Below are 20,632 nucleotides of genomic sequence, written 5' to 3' on the forward strand. Positions count from 1 at the left end.
AAACACTCCCCAAAATGAGGGAAGAGGTTTTCAGGGCAGCCAGGCCATGTTGGGGCAAAAGAGCAGAGACATCCCAGCTCCCCATCACTCTTTGTAGTCCCTCCAGGGGTAGCCAGTGCCACCCTGAATGGAACAGGAGGACAAGTGCTACACTTGCACCCTGTAGGGGACTGCTACCCACTCCAGGAGCAGGCAGAGCACAGCCCTGTTCCTTGTCCCTGGGGAGGGCGACAACACACCAGCAGAGACCTGGAAGCTGATCTGATCCTGACTCACCATTCCTTTACTCCACAGCTCCATTTGTGCTCCATAAATGTCCAGTGGTGGCTCTGGGAAGGCAGAGGAGAGCCATCTCAGACAATCCCACACAGAGACTCACAAAGAACTCACAAGCCACATTTACAAACACAAGTACATAATGTTTATTCTTAAGTTTCCAATTTATTACAAGTAAAGCCCTTTGCAGAAACCCCCTCCCCCCAAATGACACTGATTTTTAGAAAACGTGCAGTTCCAAAGGTTCCATCCACCGTGTAGGACCTGCAGGAAATGTTCTCTAGGAAACAGGACAAAACAGCCTCTGAAGGGACATGTGAGATACAAATGTCAGTAATAGTCTGTGGGGCAGGGAGTGAGGCTGAAGAGAGGGAAGGGGCTGGAAACTTGCCTCATTTGCAGTCACTGACAGTCCAGAACTGAAAACAAGCACCTGTTTAAAAAAAGCCCAAACCTTCACAAAACTAGGCTGCAATTTATAATTGATGATTCTTTTCTTCTCAAATCCCAGGAGCTACAACAGCTGCTTCTGTTTTTTTGTTACAAAACCAGCACTGAACAGCCCCATGGCCCATTTATTCCAAATCAAACATTTCTGGGACAAGACGTTCAAGCCCTGATTGTATGATCCAAACCTATCATGATGGAGAGGAAGAGAGGATGAGCAAACAAACCTTTTTCTTCGGGAAAAGTCAGCATCTGGGGCAGCAGGAGCTGGTGCTGGACCACAGCACAGGAACAATGGTGTTATTGTGAAATGTCTTGAGAGTGGCTGGGAGGGACTGGGATCCCCCTCTCCCCCCGCAAAGTCCTCCTGCTACTGATAGGAAAATGAGTTTTAAGGAGGGGGAAGATATAAAGCAAACATGATTTTATATAAACTGTACATGTGCCAAAGCAAGACAAGGGTATCTTACAGGTGTTTTTTGTACAAGATCACTGCTAGAAACAAGCCACTTTCAACTAAAAAATTAAAAAAGTTACACAGGACATTTCTGCTGCTCCCCTGGCCTTGGAGCTCTCCTTGGACTGTGCAGACACCCACACTCTCCAGTTTGCTGCTAGCGCTCGGAGCATTCAAAGGGCCGCACGATTGCATGCAGGTCCAGGTGAGCAGGGAGCCTCCTCTTGGTGTGTACAGGTGGGAGCTGAGCTCAGAGCCCTCCCTGGACTGAGACCTCCAGGGATTGCTCCCCAAGGAGAGGGGAAAGCAGGAGCACCTCGGAGAAGTGGTGTTGGGATGCTGGTGAAAGCCAGACCATGGTACACCTAAGTGCTTGTTCACCCCATGCAGCCCAGAACTGGGGCTCAGAATAAACACCATAAAAATATATACATAAAAGCTCAAGTAGCTCAATGGCCTGATGGCACCCAGTCATTCTATGGAGCAACACGATCCCCCAGGCTGCATCAGCTTGAGGCTGGTATCCTCACATGACTGGGAGCAGACAATCCCACCGTGCTCCGGCTGCTTGCAGAGGCAAGGAAGTGATTCATTCCAGGAAACTGACAGTGCCTGAGCTGGAGCAGGTTGGTGCTCCTCTGCCCAGACAAGCTTGGCCAGGCCCTCCCCTTGCCCTCCCACCTTCCCCTCCTGGCAGGACAGACTCATGAAGAGCTTTGTGGATTTTGGACGAAGCATTAAGTCATCGCCACTCAACGGATGACCAAATACTTGAGGAAATTGCAGAAAAATTAAAACTAGGATGGGCCCAAGGGAAGGCTGGATTAATAGAGAAGTGCCCACTGCTTCTCATCTCCCTCCAGACAACCCATCCGACTGCCTGGCAGCACCAGAAGGCCTGCTCCAGTTCTGGCTCTCCCCCTAGCCTTCCCATCCCTCATTTCTTTCTTTTCCGCCCCCGGGAATGTTCAAGGGGCTCTGACTCACTGTCCCCTTCCTGCTCCTCCAGTCCCTGGCACCTGGCAGAGAGCTTCTTGCGTTTCCTGCGTGCATATGTGTGGCCTGGCAGGTGTTTGTGCACCATGTCAATCAAACACTGCTCTGTCTTCTCCAGGCAGGATAGTACGTGACTCCCATTCTGGTTGTAGCATTCGGCATTGGAGAACACCTGCTTCATGTCGGAAAGGAACTCCTGCACAGAGCGGTAATTGCCACAAGAGCACTTGCTCTGCATAGTCTGGAAGTCCATGGGGTTGCTGATGACCTCAAAGTAGTCTTCAGCTTCCTCTGTGGTCACTGGTTCCCTGCCAAAGGAAGGGCCACAGGGATAGGAAGGGAATGCTGACCCTGGCACCACTGCAGAGAAGTGGGGTCCCACCACCCCTTTGCCCCTGTGGCACCCCTAACCTGCAGCCCGCCGGTGGTGCAACAAGCCCAAGCAGTAGCTCGACAGTGTTACTTATACATCAGCCCCATGACATTGAATTGGGAAGCACAGGAGCCCAGGGAGCTGGTTCAGGCATGGGGAAGACCCATACTTTTCCTCAGTCACAGCACCTCAGTGGTCCAAAAATCCTGGGGGCAGCAGAGAACACCTACCTGCCGCATCAGCCCCTTGCCTGCCACCTCAGAAGGGCACCACAGCTTCAGTCCAGCAGAAGACTGAGAACATGGTGGTTTCTTCTGGAGCAGCTTCTTCCCAGATATGACTTGCTTTTGGAGCACTAAATCTCCCAGGTGCATCTGGCAGGACTGCACCACAGCCAGCCCACACCCCCACACTGCCTGAAGCCAGTCGTGCCCACAGAGGAGGAGGACGCCACTTGCCCTCACCTGAAGGGCCAGCTGAAGCGGTACTTGATCAGCTTGCTGAGGATTTCCTCACACTTCTGCAGCTCGAGGTTCTGGCGACGTGCTGTCCTCTTTGTCTGAAGGACCTGCCCACACAAAGGGTGTTGGTGGAAGGAGGGAACTGCTACAGGCTTTGAGGTTCAGCAAACAGCTTTGAGGCCAAAGGAGCTAGTTCTTAGCACAGCCAGGACATTTCCTCCCTCTGAACATGCTGAGGGGCTGGCACTGGCTCCCCAGGGGAGCTGTGGGTGCCCTGTCTCTCTAAGTGTTCAAGGACAGGCTGGACAGAGCTTGAAGCAACCTGGTCTAGTGGAAAGTGTCCCTGCCCATGGCAGAGGAGTTGGAATGAGATGCATTCAGGGGCCATTCCAAGCCAGGCCATTCTGTGATTATGACATGCAGCAGCGACTTGGGTTCAGGAGAGCAGCTCCATTCAGGAGCTTGGTGGGAATAGCTCACAAACTGCCCAGCTCTCCTCTGGTGGCAGGTGGCATTTTCAAAATAAGTTCAAAGACAAGACGGCCACAACAAGCAGCCAAAAAATAAATGCCAGCAAATGGAGAATGTGAATTCCCTCTCCCTGCCTTCTCTTGAGCTTGTGGCGGGCAGCACACGAGGCAGATGGAGAAGCACTTGTGCTGCCATTCTGCCCTGGCAGAGCTGACTGTGCCATTTCAAATCCCAAGGAGCAGCTGGTGCCCCAAGCAGGCTCAGCACAAGGTTAGTCATGTGCCCAGGGACCCAGCACAGGTCACACTCAGTATGGGGACATCCCCTCAGCTCCCAGAGCACAGTTTTGTGGGACATCACTGCTGAGGAAACATGGAACGACAGGAAGGCTCCACAGCAGAGGGCACTCACTATTCTGACCCAGCTCCGTTCTCTTCCCAGGAACATGATAAATCCTGGCAGAGTCCTCTTCTCTGAGCCAGTGTGCTGTTCCAGTAAGATTTTCCCCACTGGAATATCCATCTGCGCTGGCTATGTCTGCCTTGTTTGCCCTCTGGTGTGTAACACAGAACACAAGCCAGCCCGAGACTGGCTTGAGCAGCAGTGAGCCCACAGACCATGAGCAAGGAGAGTGACAGGACACACCAGAACCGCTAGTGCTGGTCACAGAATAGATGGCAGATCTGCAGGGCATTGTGATGTGGCTGTGGCGCTGGAGTATCCTCACGTATCCCCTATGGCATGTAGCTCCCCAGAGATAGTCAGTGCAGCTCCCCCGGCCCAGCACGCACAGACTGCTTTGTGCAGAAGCCTATGGTTTTATCCTTTAAATATCAAGTGAAACCTAAACCAGCCAAATTATGTCCTGGAAGTTGGGGAGTGACCGTACAGACAACAACTGTCAGAAAATGGCCAAGGCTAGGGAGCAAGGGTCCAGCATTGCTGACATTCCCTGGCCATCCAGGACCCCCTCAGTTCCCCCACCTCTCTGCAGAGACATATGGATACTATTTAAAACCCTTTAACAAGCTGCAGGCTGCCTGCTGCTCAAGGGGACAATGTGTTAAAGTGGTTGGGGAGGGATGCCTGGCATATCTGTGCTCCGTCTGTAGCAGGCCCTTAAGGATATGTCTCCTTTGTTAACTCAGCCCAGCCTGGTCTTCCACTAGGATTCAGGGTGTTTCTCTACGAAGGGATGGGAGGAAGCATGCCACCTGTTTGGTTCACAACTCACGATGCGAGCAGTCTCCAGGGAGCAATTTGGCTCTTACCAGTTCATCGATGTCTGCGCCGTTGACAGGTGCCGTGTGCTGCCGGGGTCCCCGCGCAGGGTGCAGTGTCTGCTTCTTCCTCTGGTGCCTTCCCTGCCTCAGGGAGTACATGGAGCCCTGCTTGCCCCGGGCTGCCTTCCTGGGCCTCACTGAAACAGATAAGCCATGGGCTTAGAGGCCTGGGTGCATCTGGGAGCAGACAGCATCAGCCTTTTGCCTCCCATACCAGGCTGAGCCTCACTCAGGTTGGTGAGCCCAGGGACCACCCAGCCTCATGTCAGCTGCACTCTCACACCTTCTCCAGAGGGGATCTGTGGGTCATAACCTCCTGCCTGAAGAGGCCATGGCTAACAACTGCCTGCTGCTAAAGGGTACTCACATACAGCAGATCCTCAAGCTCCAAGGGACTCCTGGGAGCTCCTGGATCATCCACTACAGGTCACAGCAAACCCCTCTGCCTGCAGCACCAAGAGACCCCAACACATCAAGGCTCAAGGGAGAGACAGAGAAGCAATGCAAGGACAGACAGTTGTCTCAGACAGCACTGCAACATACCCTCTGAAAGCACTGGGAGCAGAAACTTCGAGTGTCCTCAGTTTCCTGCTGCACCTTTGCTCCTCATGGTTTTGGGGATGGGTGCTTTTCCAAGTGGCCCACACAGTGGGATAAGCCAGCTGGTAAGCCCCCCTGAGAAGGGAACTGTGTGCAGGGGCAGTGTCAAATTACTGCAGCAGGGAGCTGCTCCACGTGCTGCAAGTGGGAAACAATGGGATTTTATTCCCCAAGACTGGGGCTGCCATATGACATCCTACAGAAAGGCACTTGCCTGTGTGAGTCTGCCTCTCAGAGCTCCACCCTGGTGGCAATGCAAGCATGCTGACGCACTCCCTTGTCTTAAGTTTCTCCCATGACCCTCTGTACAAGGAGAATGTGTCTGTCTTCCCAAGTCAAACCCCTTCCACCTGATCCCAAGTCCTTGAGCAAGCTGTATCCAGCACACTGGATACTTCAGCTGCAGCCTCTGATCCAGCCCTGTCCCATAAATCATAATGCTGGGCCCCCCATGCTGGGCAGGCAGCAGAGCCACAAGACGTCTGCCTGTTGTCACTCCGCTTGCGTGTCAAGCGTGCAGCACGTGCTAAATGTCTGACAATCCAACATTCTAGGTTAGATCCCTCAGGATAAACGCCATGAGGATCAATGTGACTTCTCTATTAAAACAAAAGTTTTCCACAGTGACCTTTCCATGTTAATGCTCCCTAAAGCCAGGGATTGCATTTAGCACTTTATTTTTAGTGACTGTAACCCTCTTTTGCTATTGTTTGGAAAGCTTGGCTCAGCTCCTGTGTTGGCCATGCAACACGGGCTGAACACACTCCAAGTGTAGACATGGATACACCACAGGACAACAAGCAGTGTGCATAGCCGTGGTATCAGTGTGAGCCTCCCTGAAACCAGAATAAAGTAAGGGAATCAAGACTCAGGCCTGGATGGAAACCCGCAAAAGAACATGGGGTAATTCTCTGAGTCCCAGTCTCTGGATTCCATCTGCCCTGTTTAGGACAACTTGCAGTTAATGTTATGTCAGTCAAGGACAGTTTGACAGAAAGCAAATGCTGGCAGTGTGCCATTCCCAGACTGAGCTTTTCAGTGCAGCAAGTTGCCCAAGTGAGACTGAATCAACTCCCCTAAAACCAAAGCGGATACACATACTAAATAGTTTAGGTGAAGAAGCAGACATTGAGGAGTCTAGAAAAGAGTCTTTGATTCCTCCCAGCTGCCCAGGAATGCTCCAGTTATGCATCCCAAGTGTTCTCTGTATGCAATGAGAGGGTGCTAGTGGTCCAGGCCACACTACACCTGGAGCACTGTGCCCTCCCACTGCAATGAAGAGAAGAAGTGCTAGTCCTCCTCTTTCAAAATGCTTCCTTGCCAAATCATTGGAAGTCTTGCACTCAAGGGGTTATGAACCGGTGGGAAAAAGAAAAGAAAGGAGAGGGGGATGTGGTGAAAGCTCCCAAAAGCATTTAAACAGTCTCCAGTGTACAACAAATCCTGTAGGTGCAGAAACTGCCAATCGCAGGAACTGCTGGTGCTGCCACCGTTCTGCAGGCTCTGCTGACCACCCACCCCCCCACCACTGCAGTCTCTACTGACCCCTCTCAGCCTTCAGAACAGTGTTCTTTGTGTCCCCAGTGAGTGACTGGGCAGAGCAAGCAGTTTCAATCTTTGCTACTGCTGACCCCATCACAAACGGCCAAGGGTTTACTCCAGTTCCTCAAGTAACCACAGCACAGACCCAGCATTCCCCTGTAACATCTCTCAGGCTTATAGCTGCTCTGCATGAGGAAAAGCACAAGTCCCAAAGAAGATCAGTATTTGAGATACTGCAGGCAGGAGGGTTACTATTTTCTGTTATTTCCCTACACGGTCAAAACCTTACATTTTAGTCCAGCAACTTCATAGTCTTCTTCCTCCTCCTCTTCCTCCTCAGCATCTGGTTCATCAGAAGCTTCCTCACCTTCACCACCTTCATCTTCAGCAGAATCCTCTGCATAGCTCCTAGAACAAGGCAGGTATAGGTGTTTGTGGTACAAGAGCCTGGCCACATCAGTGGCCTCAGGAGCCCTGGTACTGTTTGGTCTGTACAACAAACACCAGGTTCAGCCCAAAGCAGTTTGCCGTATTCCCCGAGTATCAAGTTATAGCCACAGCTCAGAGGGCACTTCTCCAGCTAAACACCTGGGCTGAAAATTCCCAACTGCATCTGGGTACTTTCTGGTGTTCTAGGCATTATGACCATGGGGCAGGGGATTTTAAGACTGTGATTGCTATGTAATTACTCTTCCCTGAGAGGATGATTTCTATTTGCCCAGGTCTGCAGGCCCAGCCTAAAGAGTGTCAACAGGGGCTCTTTTTCCTGCTGGAATATTTTCCCTATACTAAAGGAAACAGATTGGTGAACAGAATGTCAGGCTCCTCACGTGCTGAAGTCAGAAGCCACGCAGACTCCCTGCCCAGCACATTCTGGCTTCTCACCTGTGTCTGTTCAATCATTCACAGAACCACAGAATGGTTTGGGTTAGAAGGGCCCTTAATCCATTTGCTTGAGTTCCCCAAACTCCATCACTTCTAGGGATGGGGCAGTCACAGTTTCTTTGGACAATCTGTGCCAGGGCTTCATCACCCTCACAGGGAAGAATCTCTTCCCAATCAATATCCAATTTAACTCTGCCTTCTGTCAAGGAAGCATGTCAAGGAACCCATCCCCCCTTGTAAATAGTATCCATCTTTTTTTTGTGGGCTCCCTTCAGGTACTAGAAGGCTGCAATTAGGTCACCCCCAAGCCTTCTCTTTTCCAGGCTGAACAATGCCAACTCTGTCAGCCTTCCCTCACTGCAGAGGTGTTCCAACTGCTCCAACCCTCACATCAACTAGGTGGCATCCTCTGGACTTGCTCCAACAGATCAGTGTCTTGTGCTAGGGATCCCTGAGCTAGAGGCAGCAATGCAAGTGGGGTCTCATTCAGACCATTAAAAACCAGCATGCATAGACAAAAGGGGGCATAGGCAAAGCTGCTGTGGAAGTCTAAATCCCCTGGAGAGAGAGGATCTTGAGCAATAAAAGGAAAACTTCAAAAACACAGAGGGTAAAAGATCCGCCAGGCTGACATTCTTTCCCTATCTCAGCCAGGAAGACAAGAACAGAAAGCAGATAACGAGAGAGGTGTTCACCACCTGATGGCTCTGGGCCAGGAGCTAAGCAGCTTGTAAATGACTCTGCCACATCAAAGTAACTATGAACTCAGGCTACAACAGCTGCCTTTAAGCCCTGCCATTTCTGTACAAGCCTGAGGAACTCTTAAAGGGTGTCCAGGGAGTAAGCAATACTTTTAAGGTCATACACCACCTGCACGCTACTGGCTGGCACACCTCTACTGTGCTGCTGCTCTGTCAGGGAGGATCTGCTGGCTGTTTCTGCAGCAGGTGCCACTCAACAGCCTCACCTCACTGACACACGGGGAGATGCAACACAGTCACCAGCAGCAAAGGACACTCACCGTAAAATGCTTAAGTTCCAGCTTGCAACTCAAAAAACCAATCCAATCCCCTGCTGTCAGGAGGCAACGACTCATATCTGCCACACCTTCTCAAATCAAGTTCCCTTTGTCACATTATAAGGTGCTCCTGTCTTGCTAAGGTTATCAGGCACAGAAAACCATTAGAATGGCATTCTGTAGCCTGACTTCTTGTAGCAGAGTAGGGATTGAGCTGTAGCCTGAAGTAATATCTGCTCTAGTTTACAGGAATACTCCAGTAACCCAGCCCAGGGACCCACAGAATTGCAGCCACCAACTACATGAACATACAACCCAACCAGCTGCTCAATGGAAACAGCAATCCTTAGTGTAGCTAATTTTGGTGGTTGTTTAGCACATATTTTCATTTCCAAACCCAAGTTATTTATCAAAACTCATGAACTTGTAATGCATCACTACAATGAAGTTGTGCTAAACTTACATCCTGAAAAAACTGCTTTTCTTCTGTTCCAGTGCTACTTTAATTGGGTGATTTAAAACCTTTTAAATAAGCTTTGCTCCATGCTCGTTTGGGTCTTGTAAAAAGAGACCCAGGACTGTGCTGTGACAAGGCTACAGGCAAGAAGGTCACTCACCTGCCTCGTGAGCTGCGCCGGGCTGTCGAAGGCTGGCATGCTGGGCACTGCCATTCCCCGTCTGGGATCTCATAGAGTGCCGGCCGCAGGCAGAACAGGTGGAAGGCCTTGTTACACTCATCACACAGGATCAGCTTGTCATCCTCACCTAGGAAAGTACAGCTCATTTGTAACAAGGCCACACCTTCACTCAACCTGAGAGGCAGAAGCTGCTGCACTGCTGGGGGGCAGGACTAAGCAAGAGAAAGATGCAGAGTCCCCTCTGAGGGCTGGGACCCTTTCTGATGGCCTTCCTTGGGGATCCTTCTTTCTGTTCCATCACTATATTTATGAACAGCAGTATTTAATAAGAAACAAAACCAATACGAAGTCCCTCACCCTGCAAAGATTTCACTGGAGGCAAAGACAGAAACCTGCCACAGAGGTTCCATCCAGACAAACATGGGGAAAGAGAAGTTTGCTGCAAACAGATCCCCAAAGCTGTAAGCTAAAAATGGAGCTATTCTTGTTCTATGTTCACTCTGGGTAACCTACATGGCATGGTATCTTCTTTCTACTCAGGATAACAAAGCTACACTGAAAATCAGTATGCAGAATTAGTCTCTCTCTGTGCTTCCCACTGATGAAGGGAAACGGGGAAAGAGTCCTGAGCCAGCTTTCTTTTACTAAATTGGAAAAAGAAAGTGGAGAGGGCTTGCCAGCTTCTCTTTCTCTAACATTTCAGTTCTTAACTTCTGTGAAACTATTGTGTTAGTCTCAGGCAAGTCCCCACCCCTTACTTTTACCTAGAAACTCCTCTCAACACCAGGCAGGATAGTTTCGGCACTGGTTTGGAACACCACTGAGATTCTCCATTGAAGCCAGAGTTTGAACCAGTTCAGCCCTTATTTTTCTTAAAAGATGGATGGCAAAGCCTTGTGGTAAACAAAAGTTGCCCAGCAGTCCCCCGAGCTCTGCGGCCCCCATTTCCCACTACAGTTTCAGCAAATACAAAAGCGGTGAGGCAGAATGCTCCATCAGGCTCACATCCTGACACCCCATTTACTTCACTCTCCACCTGGAAGACTCTAAAGCCTTTCATTCTACAGTGCACACAGAGAAAGTATGCCCTCGTCACCTGTTTGGTGACCTCCCCAGCTCATTGAGCAGTTCTATTCCCATTTTAGCCTCAGAGGAGTAACATCCTGCCTGAACATCCCACAATAATCTTCCCAAACTCTTCTTCCTTGCTCCTTCTCTAAAAGACGGGATTAACTGATATGGCTCAGAATTCCAAAGACCATTCCAAAAATGGGAATGGACAGTTGCACAAGTGTTCCCAGAAGGATTTGTAGATGACTTTTGTCCAAGTACCCTAAATATCCAGGGGATAGTAGCTCTGCAATACTGTGTACTGGTTACATAAGAATGGTTTACTGGAGTCAGGGTCAAATGTTTCTGAGAGATCAAGGCTGCTGACTGTAAATCCTGACATTCAGAACTTAAATTACAGACTCAAGTCAGAGTGACAAACTACAAGGACACATTGCCTAAACAGAGCAGAGAGGTGACAGCATCCAACTGTTGCACAGGCAGGAATTCGGTGGGGCAGGAATGCGTACCTTTCTTGCGACACACTTTGCATCTGGCATTCTCTGCTGACATATCCCACTTGATACAGGCATCCAGCATCCCCAGGAGTACATGCATACGGGAGAAGGTCTGGGCCTCACGGATTGCTGTCTTCCACTTCTCCATGGCTGAAGCAACCTGCAGACAGACCTAACAGCTTACAATGACGCACAGACACAGCTCCCTTCAGTCTAAAGATGTTTTTATATCCCTTAGTTGGGATCTTTCATAACACCGAAGCTCAACTCTGATATTTCTTTCCTTCTGTGACACCTCTCAGTAGCCCTGGTTGTGGTTTATCCATATCCAGTCTCCCTGGATCAGACAGCTTGTCCATAACAGTCAACTGTTTTGCATTTCAGTCAGGCTGAATCAACCTATGTGAACTCCACTAAATTCATGCTCTGAAGGTCTAACCTAAATAATCAGCAGGCTAAGAATATAAAAGGCAGAAATCTAGCACTGTAGAATGTGGGATGGAAGCTGTGGAACAGCTAGCAATCACAGTGGAAGGGGGATTGAAACAGCTTGTGCTGCCCTCCAGTGGGTATCACATAGGCACCTGGACCTCAGCAACACCCTTGTGGTCCCTGAGCTGCTCAGGTGGCGGAGGAGACCCTGTGCTACAATTACATTGCACAGGCATTTGGATCCCCAAATATGAAACCAGCTGCTTCCCTGAGACAGGATGGCCTCACTTTATCTGAAATCCCAGAAACTGGGAATGAGGATGACAGCATCAAAGATGAACTCTGCACCAGGGCAGCTCCCAGGGTATGCATAGAGCAAGGCCAATGGGAAACCATACATCCAGGTCAGGAGGTTTGGAAATATCATTTTGATATATTGGAAACGCAGCAGGACAGAAGTTATCCAGAGCCATGTCCCTCTCCAATGGTAATCCTGTGCTCTACAACAATGAGGTGATGGCCTACTTATGACAGGGACATAATAGGCCTCAAGTTAATGTTCTTCTACCCCAGGAGAATGAAAAAACAAGCAGTGAAGTGTCAGATGGGAAAATCTAAACTCTGCAGCTGACAGCAATTTGGGAGCCAAACAAAATCCAGGAGTTTTGCAGAGTTGCACATTCTCCTCTGACTAATTTGAGGAAGCACAGCATATAGTAGATGCTTGGAAAAACACACGAACTGTTCTGGTTGCTGGTGTGGATCCTGGAGAACCGCTGGAGATAAAGGGAAAGCTGCCCAACCCACTGTGGAGATTACACAGCTCTGCAATCTTTTTTTTGCAGAACATTGTTGAGGTGCTTCACATACTGTGTAATTGATTTTCCAAAGAACGGTTCCATGGGTTTTGCTGTTAACATACTGGGTAACTGCTGAGCCAAGATAAATCTGCAAAAGCTGTTGGCAAGTTTTGCTGAGATATTCCTCCTCCAGTCTGTGGAATTTAACAGATTTCTAGCCTTGCTTCCCAAGCATCAGGAGACTCTGGCATTTGAGCAGAACCAGTACCAAGGGAGTACTGGTTACCAGCTGCCAACAAGGCAAAATGGGAGACTGGAGGAAGTTACTTAAATCCCCTCCTGACTGGATAGGACCAATCTAGCAGGGAAAACAAAACAAAGAGCAGCCCCCAAAATAAAAGGAGAAGGCCTCAGTCACCTCAGACTGACAGAAAACACCTTCTTTGGTAAAGGCAGAGAAGCCTCCCTACACAAAGGCTCTTAACTGGCATCCTGAGGTGAAACCCCTTGGAACAGCTGAAACTGGAATTGCTTGGTTGTGAAGTCACTCTTTGAGAGATTGTCTGTAGGTGCAGACTGTCTCTCCCCTTGCACAGACTACTGAATGTGGGTCACAGGGGTGGTTCTTCACTCTGTTCATGCTGTTGTGATGCAATGTCAGGCTGCAAAGACGTCACATATTCCCTGTCCTGTTCTGGGACAGTCCAACATGCTACTGCCACTGGAAATGGGAATGCTTGCATCAACAGAGGCACCAGCCTGATTTTCAGGAGCAGCCACAAGCCAGGTCTCACTGCAATCCTTTGCCACTAAACAGTGTGAGCTCCAGCAACGCAGCCGAGCCAGCAAGAACCCTTAGTACAGACAATTATGTCAGCACACGGATGCCTGTTAAGCCATAACTTGTTTCTCATTGGGAAAATGAGATATACCCATAACACAGGGCTGCAATTCTTCCTCTATAGTCTGGAAGTACATTAAGTGTGTTTTTCCAGTGTGGCTATGGTGTATTTTACCTATGTGCTCTCAGTGCAGTTCTGGCTCAAAAGGCTTCATAACTCTTGGCCTATGCAGGAGATTTTTCTTCAGCAAAGTCTGGCTGGCAGTCAGGGATTTTCATCAGATAACTGTATCTAAGAACTAGGCTGCTCTTTCAAGGTTGTCTGTAAAGGTTTTCTGCTTTGGCAAAAAGAAAGCTTATCCCAGATAAACTGAGGTTAAAAAAAAAAATTGCCAAACCAAACAAACCAACAAACAACCCCCAAAAAGTTGAGCATTGCTTGTACCACCACAAACATCTAGAAAAGTCTAAACAAGATAGTAAGCACCGCACTGCATAAATAAATGCTCCAGAGAGATTGGCATGACACTAAAGCCAGCGCCTGGGGGAGGGAGACCTGCACAATCACATGCTGGGACTGTGTTGTTGTAAATCTGATGTTACCCTGAGCGTGCCCCTGCAGGTACAGCCCTCATGGTTACAGCTCTAAGGCAAACAGGAGTAAGACACAATATGGTGTTGCTGTAGAAGCAGGAAATGGGCTGATCCAAGCTCTTTCCGCCTCAGACCTCACCCATTTTTACAGCACTCCATTCTGCTGAGAGCTTTCAGGATACAGCATCCTCCCATTACCCCTGCACTTAGGATGGAAGATTCAAAATTAGCAAAGTTTAAATACCTCAGGACAACTGAGAAATGTGAAAATTTCTAGTGTCTGTCCAAATTATCCAGCTAACACAGCAATGGCACAGCTTAGTGAAGACCTGATGTTAGAACAAGGGTCCAGCATATACTGACAGGAACTTTAAAAAAAACCCCACAGATCCACACAAAAAAACCTACCCTCAGTATCAGTCATAGATTCCCAGAAGGGTTAGTGTTGGAAGGGACTTTAAAGATCATCTTGTTTGAACCCCTGCCATAGGTGAGGGTACCTAGCACTAGATCAGGTTGCTCCAAGCCCCATCCAACCTGGCCTGGAACACTTCCAGGGATGGGGCAGCCACAGCTTCTCTGGGCAATCTGTACCAGGGCCTCACCACTCTTATAGGGAAGAATTTCTTCCCAGTATCCACTCTAACCCCACTCTCTAACAACGTGAAGTCACTCCCCCTTATCCTGTCACTACATGCTATTATAAATTATAGTCGCTTTCTACCTTTCTTGACTGCTCCCTGTGTAAATACAGGTGAAGAAACACTTTCTTTTTTTTAAGCTGAGACATCCAAGTACTTCTGCTGATCCAATTCAGAGCAGAGCTGAGGTAAGTGGGGAAAGTCTTGTCAAGGGGCATTAATATCCTGTTCAACTTAGTGCATAGAAATTACCCCTGAACACAAGTACCCCTGTTAAGGTGAAACACCGGTGCAGCGCAAGTGCCTGCAATTGCAGTCCCTTCCCAACCCTCCATAGCTCCTCTCCATTCCTTTTATTAGGAGGGATACGTACTTAGACCCACAATACCACTTTTATCCTGGAGGCACATGCAGCTTGTTGGCCCAGGTATCTCCCCTAGTGCCTCCACACATCCAACAACTTTTATCTCCCTTTTCCTAATGTGGTATTTCCCTGAATCTCACTCCCTTGCAGTCACCAAAACCTCAACCTGTCTCTCCTTCTCTTTGTGGACCAAAGCACCATCAGTCCTCTCTGACAGATACAACTCCTATTAAGTTCTGTGAAAGTGCTCCATAATGCACTTTTATTTAAGCAGAACTGTATAGAAGGAACTTGACCCATTTCCTATCCACAGAGAGAAAATTAAGTAACTCCTCATTTTTACTTTTATTTTTCTCATACATTTACTCCTCAAAACGAAAAGGGAACACCTCGCCCCATAAACACCAAACACACTCAACTACAAATCTGAAATGGGATGAAGTTGCTCAAAATTTAGTACCCCATGAAACGTACTGCTACTGCTCAGAGTTCTACTGCAAGACCGAAACAGACCCCTAAGGTGAACAATACCTTGGCTTCTTCTGCCATTTTCTTGTCTTCATCTATCTCCTCAGCCTTGGCAATGTAATCCTCTCCTTGGTGTTTCCTTCTCTTCTGCTTAGGGGCCATGAAACCTTGCAGAAACTTCTTAACAACACCAGCCTGGAGCGCAATCACACATTCCCCAAAATCCTTCAGGCTCTCCAGCGAGTACACCTGTTGGGAAGAGCATACAACCTCATAACAGGCGGATATTACTCTCTCTGCTGCTTGAAGTGGGTCTGCAAATGGACACACCTAATGCAGTGTGGTCACCTGCCATACCTGGTTATGGAATCAGCATATTGCTGCTGTCTCAACAAGACATGCTGGCTTTGATATAGATAAAAATCAGCTATGGAGTTCTGCTCCATAAAGAATTCTGTCATGAGAATATGGAAACAGAACAACTAAGCAGGACACTCAGCTCCAACATTATGACCTGCCTACACCTCAAGCTATCAGCTGTGTAATCTTGAAATAATTGTTTAAAGGACAAATGAGAAAACTGATTCCTGCTCCTCTTGTCTGAGAACAAAAGACTGAAGATCTTCCACAGAAAGTATCATCTCACACGTATCTTGTTCAGTACTGCCTGTTCACTCACTTTTGCTTCGTATTCTGGTGTCACATCAATGTATCCCAGGCCCCCCTTCTGCAGCCGTGTTGCAACCTCAATCAGATCACTCCGGAGGTAGTTCAGCAATTCCTGGTTGCCGTCACAAGATTTGAGGCCCAAGTTCTGTTTCCGAGCCAAATGGATGGAATGTGTGATGTCCTGATACCTGGAAAATCAAACCCAACCTTTGAGTACAGGCAGACCCCTGCCCTGGGAGCTGGAGAGGCTCTGGGACAATGGTCTCTGTTGAGAGCTATGAGCTCCACCAGTGCATAACGTTCTTTGAAAGACACATGAAAGCACTTCTGGCTCAGAGTAACCAGCGCTGTCTTTGTTCCTGGTTTCAAGGAGCAATTTAAAGACTGACAGAACTTCCTCACCGTTCAGTGTTATTTATCAAGAATCTGTCCAAGAAAACCAGCAATTACTCAACCTAAATGTCCTCCCCTCTTCAGCACAGGAACAATCAAAGCCCAGCCTGGGCTGCTGCCCTGGGAATGGCAAGGCTAGCTGTGCCAAAGACATGCTCTCACTTGGAGAAGGCACACACAGAAAAACAAAGAGCAGGCTCACTTTTTCTCCAAACGCTCCTTGAGCTGGCTCTCCCTTACTCCTTGGGGGTGCAGGCAATCCAGCAGCTCATCCAAATCCTTCTGACTGTCACAGAGAAACCTGAAAGACAGAAAAATGCACTTTTATCACCTAGGGTATCTCTGTGACAGTACTGTTTCTTCTTCTAAATATTCTAACTCATTCCCAAGGATGAGTAGGTAGGGACAAGAGGTAACCTATATGCTGACCCTATGGATCAAGGTGAAACACTTCCAGGAATGCTGGTAGAAGAATTCTAACTCAGGTTGGCTTTGTTTCAAGGTCCCCAAATGCAACAAATTCCAGGGTAAGGAAAACAGAATCAAAATAAACACAACACTGGTTAATAGATAATTTTCCCCATTAAGTTTACTGGCATTTGAATTTAGCTGTCTACTCCAGGGTTTCCATTCACGACTCTGCAGTTTGTTCAAGTGACCCGAATATCATCTTAGATGCACTAGAAAAGACTAACACACTATGCACTGAGAGCATGGCAATTTAATCGTATTTTGTTTTGTTAACCAGAAACTGCCAGATTAAAATGAGAATGTCCTGGCCGATCCCACAACTGCTACTGCTGGAGCGCTGTGCCTGTGCAGGCTCTGTCTATACAAGTGCACAAGTCCTCCTTTCTGTTTGAAAGGAGGACTTGTGCAAACTTGAAAGCTCAAGTGCAGAATCTGAAAACCATATTGATCAGCTTGCAACCCTTCTGCTCAGGAATCCTTGAGGACAGCGATGGCCATCAGCAGTTAGCCCAATCTAAAAGGGGAATACCTTTACAGGGTTCTCTAAATCAGGTATTCTTTCTGCAATTCCAGAGTACAATCATGTTTGCATGCTGGGTTGTACATTTAAATGAGTTTTAAGACAGCCTGAAATTCTGCGCTTTCCATCTTTCTTTTCCAACTCTATTCCAGGAAACCATGGAGCCTCTTCATTTGCTGGGATGTGGATTCAACTCGAGCTTCAGAGGTCGTCTACAGAAAATATGACTAATTCCCTACCTTCTGTAAGAGGACTGCTCATTAGAAGAGGGAAGACAGGAATTAGGAGAATCAACTTTATTTGGAAACAAGTGCAAAGGACCACTCTGTGATCCTTACCAGAAGATTCCAGATCTAATCTTTCTTCTTGGGCACAAGCTGAGATGAACCAAGCAACAACTAGAGAAAGATATTGTTGTTGCTCCTCTTAGAATACCGGTCTCCATAATGCTTATTTTTCTGACAGAAATATTTACTAAATACCATATCTGAAAATATTTCATCATTTTAGTGTGATCCTACTAGGGCAATGGCCTCACAATTTACATTCAGCTAGGAAATTCATTACTCTAATACAACATAGGATTGTTCTACTGTTCAACAACAGAAGGAGGATGTTTTTTAGCCAGTCATCTGCTTCAGTACATCTAACCCTGTGGAGCATCCTCACTTTGCACCCCGAGATCAAAACCTTTGGGCAACACTACTCTTTGCACCTCTCCCTGTGGATCAGGACAGAGCAACTTCGGATATCCTTCACCCACTAGAATCTGTTACCACCTTGGAATGGCACAAATCACACCCCAAACCATCTGCCCTACAAGATACCCAGCACAGGAGTATTTCCCAGGCACCTTGAAATGGGTTGCCCAGGTCATGATAAAACAACATCAGACATTGCTGGTGATACACATGGAATCCAGCTAGAAAAATATCCAAGATGAACATGCCTGAGCTTTCCTTGCTTCCTCCCATGGAAACAAATCAAAGGAGGGGGAAATTACTGCACTGTTTTGTCACACTGTAAAAAGGAAAGGACACTAGAAAGAGTCATCATGTAGGGTTTCTATTCTCCAGTATTTTGAGGGAAGACAACACAGGCTGAGAGGCAGCTGCAGAAAGCAGCTCCCACCCTTTTAAGAAAGCCAGAGTTAGCCCTGGTACAGGTTTGTTCCTGCTGAAGAGGACATGGGACAGGGAAGGAAGAACATCTGCAACAGGTACTTAAATCTTCCCAATTCACCCTGAGAGTAGGAACTGATATTTCTAGGACAGGGGTCTGATCTACTTAAGCCTGAATTCAAGACTGAAACTAAGCCTGATCTGCAAAATACAAACATATCAGAGAGATCATGTTAGTTTGATTAGTGATCCCTTACTGCCCTGTGCAACCACAGCTCCTGCCTCCCAAACTAGCTCCAGGCACTCCCTACCTGTAGGAACTATCTGCACGTCCAACTGGAGCTCAACCACCTCCAGGCTGGGAGCATGGACATGGTAAGACGGGTGGCATTTTAAATGGGGAAGACAAAACTGAGTCTTACAGAGAGGGATGGTAAGACACTTGGTGCCCTTCATGTGGCCTGGCACAGGTTAATCACACACTCCAGAGGGATGAAAAAGTCAAGACCAGGTGGGGGGGTCTTCAAACCGATCTACAAGGGGGAAATCCTGACTGGTGTAAGGGCTTCCTGCATTCCTGAAGCACGGCCTAGATTTTCTCCTGACATTTCTAACAGCACAAGCCAACAGACTGGTCAGCAACCAGAATAGAAGGGACAAATGACACAAGCATCAAGTCAAAAGGAGCGCCCAAGTATTCACTCAAACTGAATATTCCTACCTGTTCTCAAGCTACAGGCCGCAAGGGACAGAACAAGCTCTAAAACCTGGACTAAGGAACAACGAAATTGAGAGGACAGCATCTAGAGGAGCCCAGGACCAGTACCTGCTCTGGAGGGCTGGTGGAAACAGGGGATCTCCATCTCTAGAGAATAGGCGTGAGAATGGAGTCTGCCAGCACCCAGTCAGGGTTAACTCAAATTGTCTGCTGAGAGGACCGCCATACCACACTGAATTCCTAAGAGATGAAGAACAACGGCAGTTACTCTGCAGAGATGCCACTGTTTCTAAAATTCAACTCCTTTCTGACCAGGATGAGCAAGAAGTCTCCTGTACGCTAGTATCCTTCTAAGGCTGCGATTCTTCCATGGCTCTTACAGGAAAGACCAGGAAGTATACAGCTCACAAACACTATGGTATGGACATAGACTCCTTCAGTGCCTATGTGCCCAGAGCAAGGAGATTTTTTAATAAAATCAACACCTGTGCAAGTGGAGCACAAGGTGAAGACAGGGAATGGTCCATCTGTCTGGAGAAGACAGAAGTAACCAAGTGTTTATGATGCTGCACTTTTAGGACAGAACACTGGACCCTCTTCTTTTTGGGGACAAAGTATTGACAGCAGAACCACTTCCCTGAGATACCGTGCGACTCCTGATGGAAGTATAAATCTATCTCTCCCTTTATCAGTGCCTTACCAGCTCCCATCCTCAAGGGGAAAAGGGTCAGGACTGTGAAATACAACTATTCAGAGTTAATTTGGTGTTTAATTTCAAAGTCTCATCATGCTAAAGTATAAAAGCTAAAGATGCTGTGTATGCACTGTGAGGCTACTCAATCCCATATCCCACAGGGAAAAGAGACAAACAGCAGGACTGAAAGCAGAAAACAAAGAAATGAAACTCTCTATGCACATGCCAAAATCATGAGTTACAGCTGGACAAGTCCTTGTATCCAAACAACAGGACACAGAGATATCCAAGGACTTCAATGTGGGCTCGGGGCTCCTCATGGTGTCCAAGGACAATGTGCAAAAAGCAGCCAAGGAAGAGACTCTTCCAAAATCATTTATGTTCAGAGCAGTCCTTGAGATCAATGGCAATGGCCTCAAAGGAAAATACAGGAATAGGAATATGGATTTCTTCAGAGGGAAGTTCTAGTTCTTGGCTGTCTCCCTAAGTAACAGCTCCCAGCCTCTCACTTGGCTTTCTATGGATGCTTATATGTAAGTGGTGGCAAGTGTCAGGCAGGTACTTAGTAAATAGACTCTAAGGAGTTACAGATCTTTAAGGAAAAGCTTTTCAGCTGAGAGACCTTATTGCTTAGCTGCAGGCATGGCTTTGGGTGCCCTATCAGTCAGAAAGAGGCAGCCAGCACAGCACTCAATTAGAAAGGGTTATGTGTCCTTTAAGAAGCTGCTTTGTGCCCCTGCTCAAGGCCCATGCTTGACTCAGATCTTCCACCTGCACTGCTGCCCCTGCCTGGCAGAACACTGCACACAGGCACAAGACCCTTGTAGAAAATTAGCAAGTACTGTGACTGTCAGCACTTAAAAGTCCTTCCTATCACAGATGAGAAAGGAC

At 47.9% G+C, this 20,632-nt stretch overlaps 1 protein-coding gene across 1 annotated transcript in view; it reads right to left on the bottom strand.

The window, feature by feature from the left end:
* Positions 1-398: 398 nt before the first annotated feature.
* The window catches only part of BAZ1B (bromodomain adjacent to zinc finger domain 1B), a 41,789-nt gene continuing 21,555 nt past the window's right edge, over positions 399-20,632 (bottom strand). The window contains exons 11-19 of the mRNA XM_058854226.1: positions 16,420-16,518; positions 15,835-16,012; positions 15,219-15,404; positions 11,028-11,175; positions 9,427-9,574; positions 7,196-7,314; positions 4,753-4,901; positions 3,014-3,117; positions 399-2,484 (exon numbers count right to left, since the gene is read on the bottom strand). Of these exons, the coding sequence (XP_058710209.1) occupies positions 2,118-2,484; positions 3,014-3,117; positions 4,753-4,901; positions 7,196-7,314; positions 9,427-9,574; positions 11,028-11,175; positions 15,219-15,404; positions 15,835-16,012; positions 16,420-16,518 (1,498 nt within the window). The 3' untranslated portion in view covers positions 399-2,117. The remainder of the gene's footprint in view (positions 2,485-3,013; positions 3,118-4,752; positions 4,902-7,195; positions 7,315-9,426; positions 9,575-11,027; positions 11,176-15,218; positions 15,405-15,834; positions 16,013-16,419; positions 16,519-20,632) is intronic.

The sequence above is a fragment of the Poecile atricapillus genome, chromosome 21, assembly GCF_030490865.1.
Source record: "Poecile atricapillus isolate bPoeAtr1 chromosome 21, bPoeAtr1.hap1, whole genome shotgun sequence".
NCBI classification, from domain to species: Eukaryota; Metazoa; Chordata; class Aves; order Passeriformes; family Paridae; genus Poecile; species Poecile atricapillus.